The sequence below is a fragment of the Poecile atricapillus genome, chromosome 2 (assembly GCF_030490865.1).
Source record: "Poecile atricapillus isolate bPoeAtr1 chromosome 2, bPoeAtr1.hap1, whole genome shotgun sequence".
Taxonomy (NCBI): domain Eukaryota; kingdom Metazoa; phylum Chordata; class Aves; order Passeriformes; family Paridae; genus Poecile; species Poecile atricapillus.
The window spans coordinates 27,440,655-27,454,391 of record NC_081250.1 but is presented as its reverse complement, the minus strand read 5'-3'; the positions used below and the strand labels follow the sequence as shown (position 1 = coordinate 27,454,391).

At 36.3% G+C, this 13,737-nt stretch overlaps 1 protein-coding gene across 1 annotated transcript in view; it reads left to right on the top strand.

Annotated features, from left to right (window-relative positions):
• Positions 1-13,737, top strand: part of THSD7A (thrombospondin type 1 domain containing 7A) — a 267,244-nt gene that overhangs the window by 197,524 nt on the left and 55,983 nt on the right. The window contains exons 12-14 of the mRNA XM_058833159.1: positions 6,194-6,428; positions 9,404-9,519; positions 11,758-11,890. Coding sequence (XP_058689142.1) covers positions 6,194-6,428; positions 9,404-9,519; positions 11,758-11,890 — 484 coding nt within the window. The remainder of the gene's footprint in view (positions 1-6,193; positions 6,429-9,403; positions 9,520-11,757; positions 11,891-13,737) is intronic.

Sequence of the window (13,737 nt, the reverse complement as noted above, 5' to 3'; positions counted from 1 at the left end):
TCTCTAATTGGTAACTTATGTTACCCCATTAACATTGTTTTTCATAGAAAAACTTTGGGTTTTGCCCTGCCAGTTATTACTCGTGAATGGTTTCCATTTATTCAAGTGATCCATGTGCAGTGTCTGCAGCATATGCAAAGAGAAGACATAGCTGGAATATAAAGGAGAAGACAAAACAGGTTTAAGATACAGGTTCATGGCTCTTCTTTGATGATTTTCCAGGGTTCCTACAGCTCTTTTAGTTTTGGTTTTAAGTATTTGGAAGTGTGGGTGGGTTATAGAGGAAATGTATTCTGTATATATGGCCATAAAAATGGCCATGTCAGGTGTGCCGGGGTCCAGCTGATAAAATGCCCAGCTGTTGAGCTGTTGGTATGAGTGACAGAGCAGGCTAGGTAATCTATTCCATGGTAATTTCTGTATCATGTTGCCATGAGTTTTTACTCAAGACACAATTGAACAAATGTATTGTACGTAAATATATACTATTCCTATTATATATCAGGATTGGATATTAATTAAAGAAAAAAGCAAGACTGTTGCAAATCAATGAATGAGGCTAAATTTGTATTCTAAGATGACATAAGTCCAGGTGTGAGTCCTTGATCACACACATGCTCCTGCTAGTCAGTCAGTCCACAAAGCTAGACAGATCAAAGCATTGCAGGCATTACATATGCAATGAATACTACAATCCATCAAAGTATCTGGTACATTTAATTCTTGTTCATTTGGGTACTTAAACATGAATACCCCCCTGAAATTTTTGAGGCTGTATAGATACATGTGAAATAGGTTTTTATATCTGGCTCTCAGACAGCTTTTAATCAAGTATTGCCTGTGATTGTTCAGTTTCTCTCCTCTCTGAAATGAAAAATACTATATTCTGCCATTTTTCTTGTTAATATTGGCATATAACTGTCTGTAATAGAGATATGTCATTTCACACCTAAGAAATTTGTTTTCCTCTTATTACCCCGCTATCTCTGCTGCTGAGTTGGTTTGAAGAAATCATCAAATTAACATGACTGGCCACCAGGAAACAAGCACAATCTAATCTTTTTTCTTTCTTTCTTTTTTTTTTTTTTTTTTTTTTTTTATGACTTAGAATAGGAATAATTCAGTAGTATTGTAATAATTCCTCCGTGTAAGGAATAGGTTCACAGAAAAAATATAAGCCATATGTAAATTACAACAGTGACAGTTTTCTAATGAGCTCTGGGATACCAACTGCCCCTCCAGCACAACACTGATTTCTGCTTGAGCCAGGAGCTGACTTCAGTTTTATGCCCTCTCATCATCATTTCCTCATTCCAAACAAGACCCTTTTCATGTGGCCAAACCACACACTGCAGAGCCTTGAGCACGGTGTGGTCATGCACATCTGGGATGGGCTTATGTACTTGCATTCAGTGGGGAGAAAGGAGTCTCTTCACAAGATAAAGACTTACTGTGCTTTATGAGATGACTCCATGTGGAAATGAGTGTCACAATAACCATTTTTGAGGTTTTTTTCTGAGATCATTGTCCTCAGCTTGAAGGTTTGAGAGGCAAAGCGGTTTATAAATTTGCCTGTCTGTGAGACTGCCTACAGTGTTAGCTCATTTGTGTCACTGTCAAATATATCTTCATGGTACAGTAAGAAGCTCAGAAAGTCACTGTCTCAAAATATAAAATGACAGCAAAGGACATAGTGATGTTACCTGATACATCATATAGTTGTTCTGCATAAATCTAGTAAGTTGTCATATACAGCTTATCTTATTTCTTGAATGTAGGGTGTGTCTACTTTTGGTTTATATTCTGCTTAATATTTCTTTTTTTTTTTTTTTTTTTATTCCCTGCTTACAATAAATCTTATATAATTAGTAGTGTGCATAAGACTGTTTCACATTACTACTGGGCCTGAGACTAAAAAGTACTGAATGTATCTTAGTTCTTCAGTACAAATACATAGATTGATTCTGTATTGATTATACACTGCCATAGAGTGACACTGACAAATTGGTGCAGTACAGCATAACACTAATGTTGTGGATACATCCTAAGTGTGATCAGTCAAACCAGTTTTGGAAAAGTAAAGATTTAACACCCTACCTCCCAGAAAAAAAACCAACAAAAAACAAACCAAAACCAAAAAACCAGAAATCCAATATGAAGAGGAAAACAAGGTGACTTAAAAGCTTACTTTATTAAAATGAGAGGGAAGGGAAGTTTTTAGATTATTATTCTTTTAGGGCAGGGATGGATATGCATGGCAGTGTTTTACTATGGGTATTACATGCTCATAGATTAGCAAAGTGTAATGCCAGAAAAACTATTTGCCATGACCATACAGAACAGAGTACTGGACATCACAGTTAAATAGTATAGAATATCAGTAGTCCATCTCATCAGATGCACTCTTTGACAGGGACCAACTTCTCATCTATCTGCAAGACTGAATTATTGAATATGTAAGAAATAGCTGGATCAAAGGAGTTTCTTCTCAATACTTAAATCATTGTTGATATGTTTTAAAATTTTATTCCTGTTAAATTCCAGTACAGTTTGACTTCATAGTTGCAAATAAGAAGTTATGCATATGGTTTTTTAATGTATTTACTCTTCCTACTCTTATTGAGTTTGTTTTTAATTTTTGAATCCTGGCTTGAAATAACAGTGTTTGGTAATTAAACTTAGAAGCACAGAACTGAGTAATTGTTTCAGCAGCAAATTTCTCATTCACAAAATAATAAGTTTTGGAGAACATGAGGTTTTTAATTGAACAGGAATTTAAAAAAAGCCACTTAGTTTTGGAACTGTGCAACCTGAATTTTCAGGCAAGACTTGCTAAGTGACCTGACACCTATGTGAGAAAGATGAGCCAGGCAGGGTGTGTTGCTGTGCTTCTCTTGCTCAGGAGCCCATCAGCTCAGATTGCTGACCGTAGTGAGGGGTCAGGGGTTCATATTCTATCCTGGAAAAGACTTGAGGACAGACCTCACATTTACCACGGCTCCACTCTGCATCCTGACCTGTTGTGTAATTTGGACAGGCTTTTTTTGTGTAACTGATATAAACCAGGGGAGGAATCATCAATATTTGCAGAACAGGAACAGTGTTGGGTCTGACTGTCTATCCTCAGGAAGTGCAGCTGCCTTGAGAAGTGCCTGCCTTATGCCTACAGCAAAGAAATGAGTAACACCCATTTCACTCACTAGAATACAAAAGGCACTTCAGTCACATCTGTTTTCTCAGACTTTAAGATTATTCCAGCTGTTTTGAAATGCATTTTTAAAACTATATGCATTTTCAAAATCAAGTGATATCAAAATGATTAAATAAAATGATCCTAAATGCTTTCAAAAATATTTAATGCTTTGAAATTTGAAAGTTATCATGTCAATGTCACAAAAGAAGATTTATTAAAATCCAATTATTGAATATCCTAGAGTAAGGTTTCTTACCCAATAGTAGCTCCAAATCAGGCAGGAAAGCAATCTAAGTATATGACAATTCTGTCAGCGACTTCATGTGCAATATTCAAGTCCCTCTGCAAAGCTACTCTTTCACTTCCAAGTCTACTTTACTTAAAAATCCAAATCCAAATCCAAAACTAAATGCTTCAGCCCCAACGTTTTTTTTTATCCTTGAAATTATTATTTTTAGTACTGCCAAGCAGTTATTTACTGTCATCTGATCATTTATTATTAAAGGATGTGTTTATTATTGTATGTGTCTTTTTCCTATATTCTGATGAATTCAAATGTCTATTTCATGTTTTTTTCTGTGACACATTAACTTTTATGTTCCTGTCAAACCTGTCCTCTGCTGGGGATATGCTCATAAAGCTGTTACCCCTGTGCAGATGTTGTAAAGGGCATCTCTAACTGCCAGTTTTCCAACCCCTTCTGCATTTTCTGCACCTAGTTAAATTTGAGGAAGCACAAGAGAATACTGTTTTGCTGGAGAGAATGGCACATTGATTTTTATTTTAGTAGTATTACTTCCACATTTTTTTCAGTCTTTGCATGTTTTTTTAACTCCTGGTTTAATCTGAACAGAACTGGGTTCCCACTGAGCTGCAGACATTCATGCCCCAACGTTTTTCATTTACAAGTCAATGTCAATCTCATTTTTTTTCCTGAGTATATATTCTTGCATAGATGTCAAAACCAAACCTAAGTTATCAATTTATTCTCAAATGTCTTAGGAACTCGTGCCTGTGGTGTTCAGTTCTGGGGAAATATTTTTTCCCGCACATACACCCTTTAATTTTTGAATTCGTTAAATATTTTCCTTGTGTTTTTTCTTGAGCTACCATCAGATGAAAATACTTAGTTTATTAACCTTCCTTATATCTCGTAAATTTTCCTAATTTAACCCCCTTAATGGAGGAACATGTCTAGACTTTTCACGTGGATCAATTTTCCCTACCATGACAAATAATTTGTGACTTTATTTCTTTTTTCCTGTTCAAAATACACTCACTTTTCTTATTTTCTTGCTTATATTCCTATCTGCTGGTGTTAGCTGATTTTTTTTCTTGAAGGATTATGATTAGATAACTTTATGAAACTTATTACATAGCCATAATTTTACTTTAACATTCATTTTTTAAATTCCTTTTTAAGAAAATGCATCTGGCATTTTGTTTTTATGCTCTGCACATAAGCAGATTTTAAGAATTTCTGATAGATTTGAGTTACATCCTTTTAGAACCAAAAAAATTCAAGTTATTCTTTATTAGACTCACATATTTGTAGGTTTTTCTAATCCCCCTTTGCAAAGTTTAAGATTAGCTAGTCTGTGGCATGACATCTCAACTAATACGTTTCCTGTTGCTTGGTTAAAGCAATATTTTTAGAAAAAAGCCAGAAATTAAGAAAATTCCTAGAGAAATAAATTGAGAATTATTATTTTCTGTAGTGTTTTTATTAGAATGAACCTTTTCTCATGTTTGCTGCAGATCTGGACAATACAGAACAACTTGGGGTATAAAGTATTTTTATACTGGTTGCTTGACTTTCTTGTGTTGGAGTTTTCTTTGATTTGCTATTTTAGGTCACTTACTTTTTTTGTTTCATTTCAATGAGTGCTTAAAACCCTTTCCTTCCTGCATATCTGTAGAATAAACAGTCAGCCTGAAGTTCAGTGCTGAGGTATAAAGAATAATATACAACATGCATTTGGTGTGAGCCTACATTTTTGTTTTTGGAGAAAAAGTCGTATGGATAATCAGCATTAAGTAATAAAAAACTCTTTCGATTGTCTTTCTTACTTTTCTTATATTTTAGGGGAGGCTAAAGTGTTGCTTAGATTTTTTTTTGCTGTCTTTCCATCAGTTGCAGATAGAAGTCCCATTGTTCCTTGTAGGCCAGAATCTAGATTTAAGATTCTTAAATCTAGATTCTGTGTGTTTAATAACACCAGATAATTAGCAGATGTGATGTCTGCTCACAGGGCTGGGCATCCAATAGCCTGTGATAGGAAAGACCTCTTCATTTCTCCTGGAGGACTGGGAGGCCAAAGTAGGTTTGAAGTGCTTGACTATAATAACCCCAAGATACTGTCTGGAACCAAACACAACAAATATAGATCATCTGAGCTGTTCTTCGCAATCATTGACACTTGATTGCATTTAAACCTTAAGCAATAGGCTTTGTTACCCTAATCTGGACCTGAAATTGCCAGCTGTGCCATCCACAGCATGGATAAACATCCACTGGGAGCTGGACAAGAACTCCAAGAATCTTTTTAATTGATCTGTGAATGAGATATCAACAGTGGTCTTTACACACACATAACTAGAATAATTAACCATTTTTTCTCCCTAGAGCCTTCATACATCCTTATGCGATCTCTTGCAGTCTCTTCTAGAGAACACCTAAATAATAAGGCTGTAAGATTACTCCAAGCACATTGTTGTGTTATAGAAGTTATGATTATTTTATTATCCTTTCAGTACAGACGTATATACTGTCCATGAACACCCTGTTCTGTGTGGCTTGATGACCGAAATTTGTCAATATTGGGCATATAAGGAGGAGGAGGAGGAAAAAGGAGTAGCATTTCTTTCTTGTAATCAAGCTGATTATAGATAACTAAGAAGTTTAAAAGTGGGTTTGTGATATGTGTTGTTTCTAAATAAAAAAAAAAAAAAATTCTCTCCTTCCAGTGAATGATCTTTGTCCCTCTTTTATTGTTCCAGGAGGAATACAGTGCCCAAACAGTAGTGCCCTCCAGGAGACACGCAGCTGTAACGAGCACTCTTGCACTGTCTATCACTGGCAGACTGGCCCATGGGGACAGTGCATAGAGGACACATCTGTCTCTGCCTTCAACTCCTCTGCCAGCTGGAATGGGGAGGCCACCTGTTCCGTGGGGATGCAGACAAGAAAGGTCATCTGTGTCAGAGTCAACGTGGGACAAGTAGGCCCAAAAAAGTAAACATCTTTAAAAATATCTTCATGCTGTAATTATATTTGGATTTTACTGCTTTGTATTTTTATCAACAGTGACTGCTTGCAAAGGCAAAAAGACCTTCTTTGTGTCCTCATGAGGGAACATATCTTCTACAAATACAAAACTGGCACAACCGGAAGACTAGACAGTGCCTTTCTCACTATGGACTTTAATGGGTGGTATTTACAGAGGTGATTCTGCTGACAGCTGACTAAATCCAGTTGGCTCCTTGCCACCATCAGGTTGAGTCACGATAAAATTCTTGGAGTATGTGTGTGGCATGCAGAGCAGCACCGTTTCCAAGATCCTTGTGTTGCCTCCAAACAAGCAGCACGCTATGGATTAGTGTGGTTCCACTCAAAAATAGCGATATGAATCTAAATACAATGAAACTCTTCTCAGAACCAGACCAAGGAGGTGTAGCATAATGGAAACTGATATGACATTAATTTGAAACATTAGTTTGAAGATTAGCTTGACAAACTTCGTGATTTTTTTTTCTCATTTATGTGTATTTTTAAGTTATCCCCTTGGCCCAATGATTTGGTTTTACAGTTTAGTGTGTGACCAGGGTTAAATACAGATTAGACGCTTGTAAAATGCATTTGATAATATCTTTGTAGGGATTGGCAGTCTGTAAATACATCCCACTCAGAATAAATTCAGAACTCTAAGAACTGATAGCAGAGGTCATTTAGAAAGTTCATGAGGCAGCTATTTTCACACTAAATATTTGCTTGATGCCTGCCATTTGTTGTTTTATTCTGCAATAGATTTAAGCCTAACTTACTTTAAATGGAAATGTGGGGAGTAATGTCTGCACATTCAGTAATCTAAATTGTTGTGTGTCTGTATTAAGTTGCTGTTCTATTTATTCATGATACAATTATCTTTTGTTTGTACATTTACATAAAAAACCCCACAAACCTCTAATGATTTATCATCCTTTTTAAATCTACTGTAAATACCTCTACCTTTGATTTGATGTTAAATTCTGGGAGGAGGACTGTTTTCTTCTTTCATAAATGAATCATGTGAAATGAAAAAAGGTCTTGGTTGTCCCTTCAAATTGTCACATCAAAATCACTGAATCGTTTCTAAAGACCCAGACATTTAACATGAAAATGTAAATGGGAACCTTGTTTTAAACTCCCCTTAATAAAAAGGATTACTGTGGTATGATACAATCAATATTATTGGCATTATCTGCCTCACAAGTTACAGACTCCTGCATGTATCTTTTCTGTTTAATTTGACCTTGAGTAAGGACTGCAAAAAAATCAATACTTTGTTTTAAGCCATATATAGTAAATACAAACAATATAAAGCATAGAAATGGTGTTCTAATTGAACTAATTGCCTTGCCCAAGTATCTGAAGAGGAATTATAGTGTTTAGTGCACCTGAAAGATGAGGCTCTCAGTTAAATGGTGAATGTGTATATTTCAGATGGTTTTGTATGCTTTTAATTTCTCTCTGTTTTTAGAGGAAAAAGCCAATGCAAGAAAAGCCATTATCAAGCCAATGTTCAATGCTTTTCAGAAACATTTTTATTTTAACCTTAGAGAATATTTCTGACAACGTTGTTGGTTGTGATTGGTAGCAGAGGTCTTTTTATAGTGTATCTGATCATATCTAGATATGCCCTTGCATATAGAATCTGATTTTATGAATCACATAGACCCAAAGCACAAGTTGACTTAAAATTGTAGAGCGAACTTACAGAGAAGAGATGGGGATTTGTGTCGCTGTAGCTGTATTATTTCATGGTTTTTCACGTTGGTGGAAGGGGAGAAAAGAGAAAGGGTGGAGATGCCATTTTAAAAGAGCACCAAGCAATTGATGCTGGTTCATGGTAAATGATCATATACTGAGAAGAATATGTGCATTGACAGGAAAATGCAGAGACTACCGATGGAAAGCATGCACAAGCAAGTATTATTGTTGAAGAGTATGTTCCTGTAAAGCTGCAGATCAGTTTTTGTCCTACTCACATCACACAGGCATAGTTCTCTGCTGATCATGGAGACTAGATTTTCTTGATAGTTTACCATTAGACTTGCCTCTCTCACTTCTCTGGTCCCAGCTGTCCTGCACTGAAAAGAGGAAAAGCTAGTCATAGTAATGTTTTTCCGTAATGATCCAAAAGCTCCCAAATATGGATGTGATGTTTTTCTTACATCTTTACGTATTCTTCAGGCAGTCCACAGTCTGCATGTTTTTAGAGCAATAGTAATTTTGCAATTATTTAAAATATTTTCAGTATTTCTGTAAGAGTTATTGTATTATTCAGAAACAATATTGTGGCATAGAGAGTTGTTTTCCTTGATGAGAAAAGACAGAATCCCCACAGAATGGGGAAAATGACCTGGGTAATGAGTCCCATATGTAGCAGTCCAATAATCCTTTTTATATGCTGATCAAGCCTCTTCCTAAAACAAGTGAGGTTTTTCTGCCTTTCCTGACAGTCTTTCTCAGTCTCATTGATCTGGCAGTTTTCAGTCCTTTTCTGGTTTCTCTCACAATCACCACCAGCTTATACCTTTTTGTTCCTGGGTTAGCAGTGTTGTTTGTTTTAAATATGCCTCCTTCCAGAGTTTATATTTATGATAAAGTGATGAGACCTGAAAATGTATTTTACTAAGCTAAATGATATGACTTTTCTTCATAAGTATCTAAAAGCTTGAAAATAACCCTGAATGTACGAAGTCTAGCATGGTGAGTGAGGGATGATGATTATTTAAATCCTGAGGTGCAGAATATGCCAGATTTGGCTTGCTTTCACCACATGTATTTAATTGCTGCTAGTTTTTATGTCTCTGCTCCATCCTGGTGAATTCTGGGCAGCAAGCACTGTCCTCACATGCCTGCAGGCATTCAGTACCTCACTATGATTCACTACATCATTGCAGAGTGGTTGTTTATTTGCTAATGCTTCTTTGTAATTTTTTTGTTAGATGCCCTGAAAGCCTTCGACCTGAAACTGTGAGACCTTGTCTGCTTCCCTGTAGAAAGGACTGTATTGTGACTCCATTCAGTGACTGGACAGTGTGTCCTTCTTCATGTCAAGAAGGTAATTTTATCCATTGCATGCTAAGAAATTTTAAGAATATAAAAAATAGGGAGTCAGAATAGCAGTCACTTTTGGCAGAATGCTTATACACGTCTCTTTCTGACAGAGGACATGTAATACCTGGTACAGCTGCTGCAGGGAGAACATAGAGATTTTGCTGAAAAGAACAGTTATTTCTATCCATTTTCTATATGAATCTGTTTGGATTTTTTTTTCCACATTTTGCCCAATGTTGCAAACTCCCACTTGCATCTTACACTGATAAAGAGATAACTAGTTACAGGGTAGACACATAACTCTTACGTTATCTTAATACTCTTATGTCATCTTAACATCAATACTTACGCAATGTTAGCATTTAAATTGTCAGATTATAAAATAAACAGACTTTTAGGCAAACCTAAGTTTATGCTGTTTGCTCATCAGAAAAACCTGAGTCTTTATATACAAGGAGGTAAGTATGTAGCTAAGTAGATATGCAATTGTATATAATTTTGTCTGGCTGCTTCCACTCCAAGGAAAATTGAAGGAGAGTTAATAAAAATCAAAAGACTTTACATTGATGTGAATGGTATGATTTAAAATCCAACACCATTTTAATACACTTGGCAAAGCTCTTCAAAACAGTGCAGGCATCTCCTGAATTTTTATTACATTGAAATCACACGTGAAGTTAGTGTGATGACAGGCTTAATATTGGCCACATTTTATGCTTTTTTTTTCTCTTATTAAGCTTAACATGAGGCATTTTTCTAATATGTGCTATTACAGACAGACTCTGTAATACTCTCTGTTCCACACAGTGCTAATCCCTGTGTGGGACATGGTGATTACTCACAGCTACCATATTGTCAGAATGTAAAAGATATAGTTACATCCAACATAAAGACTTGGGCTGTCGTGGCCAATTCTTTATGCTTGGTAAAGGACACAAGCAGAAAGGCATTTTTGCAGTAATTCCTATCAGTGTTTAGTACATTCTAACAAATTAAAAAAGGGGTTAGGAAAACTAGATTCATAACCTTCGTAAAAGAGCAGGGACTTGAATCCATTAAATCTGACTCTATTAAATAGATAATCATTATTATATATGAGTTATTTTACATCAGCATTAATTGTTCTTTTTGAAATATTTTTGTTGGAGGAGATCATACTGGGAAAAAATGCCATTGTTTTCTGTTCCCATTTCTGTGGCTTTTTAAGAAAGTACTTGATGCAATGAGCATATCTTCATGAATATTTACACAAACTATTGTGCAGGCTTTTATAAAACAGTATATTTGTGAACTACAGGTGTTTTGTCTGTTCAGTGGGTCAAACTCTCTTTATACTACAAAAACTATTTTTATTTCATGGGGTTTACCCATTTATGCCAGCAAGCAGGTCAGTAGCTTTGCTGGGCTGCACGTCTGTCCTGCCCCTTGTGCCAGCTCCTGGCATTTCCTGGAGCTGTTTGACTCGGGAGTGAAGGGTTTCCTCTGTGCTGAAGAGTGGCCAGGTGGTGGAGAGCCACCGCCGGGATTCTCCTACTGCTCACTCCTAATTACAATTGCTTGGCTGTGGTCCAGCACTCTTCTGTGATCAGACAAGCTGCAGCTGCTGTAATAACCCACCCAAAGCTGATATCAGCCCAGTCAGCCAAATGTCTGCTCTACTGCTCTCTGTGAAAAAAAAAATAAAAACCCTCCAAGATTTTTACCTAACATAGGCATTGCTGTGGAACTAATACAGATCTGCAGCTTTTCTCTTCATTTTCTGCCTGAAGAACCGATACCTGAAGATGACTGAAATCAAAATTCCTACAGGAACTATTTACTGTTTATCATTAATAATGGATGACTGTAATAATTAAAAACTGCAAACTGTAAAGGAATTCTAGAGTGATATTTCTATTTCTGGTTCTACATGCAAATGATTAGGGCAAGCTTACACCTTCAAACTGTAAAATGTAGCTAACTCAGCTAACTGAGCTGGTTTAATTTTTTGTTCTTTTGAACTGTTTATTAATTTCAGCTGCCTGTTCATTTGTTCAGTATTGCTGGTATTGCTTTCTGTTTAGTTCTGCTTTCTGGCCTTGAGCTGAAATTGAAGTGTTTTTTCTATTAGGCTTAATTTCTCTGCTTATGGGCAAAATAGCACGTCAATATTATGGCAGTTGGTTCAAAAACCTTGTTTTCACCCTAATTAGATTAAACCCTAAGCAGCAGCAGTAGAAACCAGCCATTCTATTCTTTGCAGGGGGTGTCACAGTAAGGAAGCAGTCCCGTCACCGAGTCATCATCCAGCTCCCTGCCAATGGTGGTCGGGAGTGCCCAGACTCTTTGTTTGAGGAAAGGGAATGTGAAGCTTCTCCTGTCTGTCATAGCTACAGGTATGTGAGACAATCAACCAGAAACAGCTCAGACATTATTTTTAAATTTGTACTACCTCTAGAGTTTGCTGAATTCCATTTCTTAGCAGTAGTTATTTTTCTAGCGTGAGCTATTTAGAAAAATAGGATACATATCTGAACCAAGGTTTCACAACAGATATGTAAACTCAGTTGGGCCCACAGGGAATCACTGCTTAATTTTGTTCCAGTTCCTTTGAAAGAACATTGCAACAAATAACAATTACTTTCCAGAATAAATTTTTCCTAGAAAGTGTTTTGACATTCTAAACATTTAAAACAAATATTTCTAAAATATCCAAAGTGCTAACTGAACTGCAAGCTTATATGTTAAGGAGAGCTGATTACTGGTGCCACACTGTTCAATCTACTATATCCTTCATTTTTCTGTTCCTGTAAGCCCTGAGACAGTCCAGAGCTGAAGATATCCCCCATATGCCCTGTGTCCTCTGCATTGCCCTGATCTTCACCACAGAATGTTGAGGACTATTCCAGAAGGTGGAACCATTCTTGCTTAAGAAAATGTTTGGGTAGTTCTGTCATATTTATCTGAGTGTGTGGGAAGGTCTAGACATACAACAAGATCTTGTTCTTGATGGAAACAAAGTTTAGAAAATTCTGATGTCGTTAGGTTTACTTGACAAAATTATAAAAAAAATTTGTTTTGTTTTATGAATAATAATTCCCATGAAACTACTATCTTTTGCAAAGGTACAAATAGAATTTAAGCTTAGATTACTGAAAGAAATTGAGATTAAAGAAATGTGTTGCTTTCATCAGCTCATATGAATTATCACTGAAAATTCATTAGGAGATCACACTTTATGCAACTAAAAGATATAAAAAGATTGAAAAGAGCATTGGGAAGCTACCAAAATCAGTACTCTAAACATCAGAGAAATAGAGCTCAAGAACTTTTTATGGTTAAAATGAGAGTCAGAGTTTTATCTTTTAAAATGCTGGCTGCTTCTCATCTCTTTAGCATATTCAGTATCTGAGCTGCATGATAATGTGCTGAGCATAAGAAAGAAGAGTTGCTAGAGAGTGGTAGATGGGGTCATTTATATTTCATGGCATGAACTAATACTAAACACATGTTCCATATATTTCCTTTAGCATCTTTCTGACCTGCACACATGCTGTGGCAGATGGACTCACACACTCAGCTGGCTCATGCCTTAGTTGCTGTCCCACAGAGGCAGATTGGAATGAAACTTGAGGTGCAAAACATTGAAATACTTTAAAACATGCAAACTTCTGATGGCTGGAGCTGTGGACAACTGTGGATTATTTTAGAGCTGTGATAACAAATAGACATGCCTGGATATGTTATATTTAAGGGCAGGAGTATTCTGTAGCACTAGCAGGGAACTCTGTAAAAGTTGCATAGCATTTTATACTAATGATAGAATAATTTAATCAGCGCAATATTGCATTTGTTATTGATTATTTGTTTCAAGTTTTTTGTTTCAGTTTTATTTTTGTTATGGTGGACCCATTGTGTTGGTTTCCTTGGCTGGCTCCATATTTGTAAGGTGCTGCCACTCAGCAACCCAAGATTCAAGGAATTTCCTGAGGCACCTTTGCAATCACTCAAGGCCACTGTCCCAATACTTTCCTGCAGCTACTTTTCCTTCATGTTTCTTCTCTCTCTTTTTTCTTTCTACCTTTACTACCTCCTTTCTCCCATGTGTTCTTAGTGGCCTCATCCTAAAAGAAAAAAATTGTTAACAGAATATGGATAAGTTTAGGTACTGTTCTTTCATGAATTGCCTGTGACCAGTTAGTAAGAAAAAGCAGCAGCTTATGGTGGTTTATAGTACTATCAC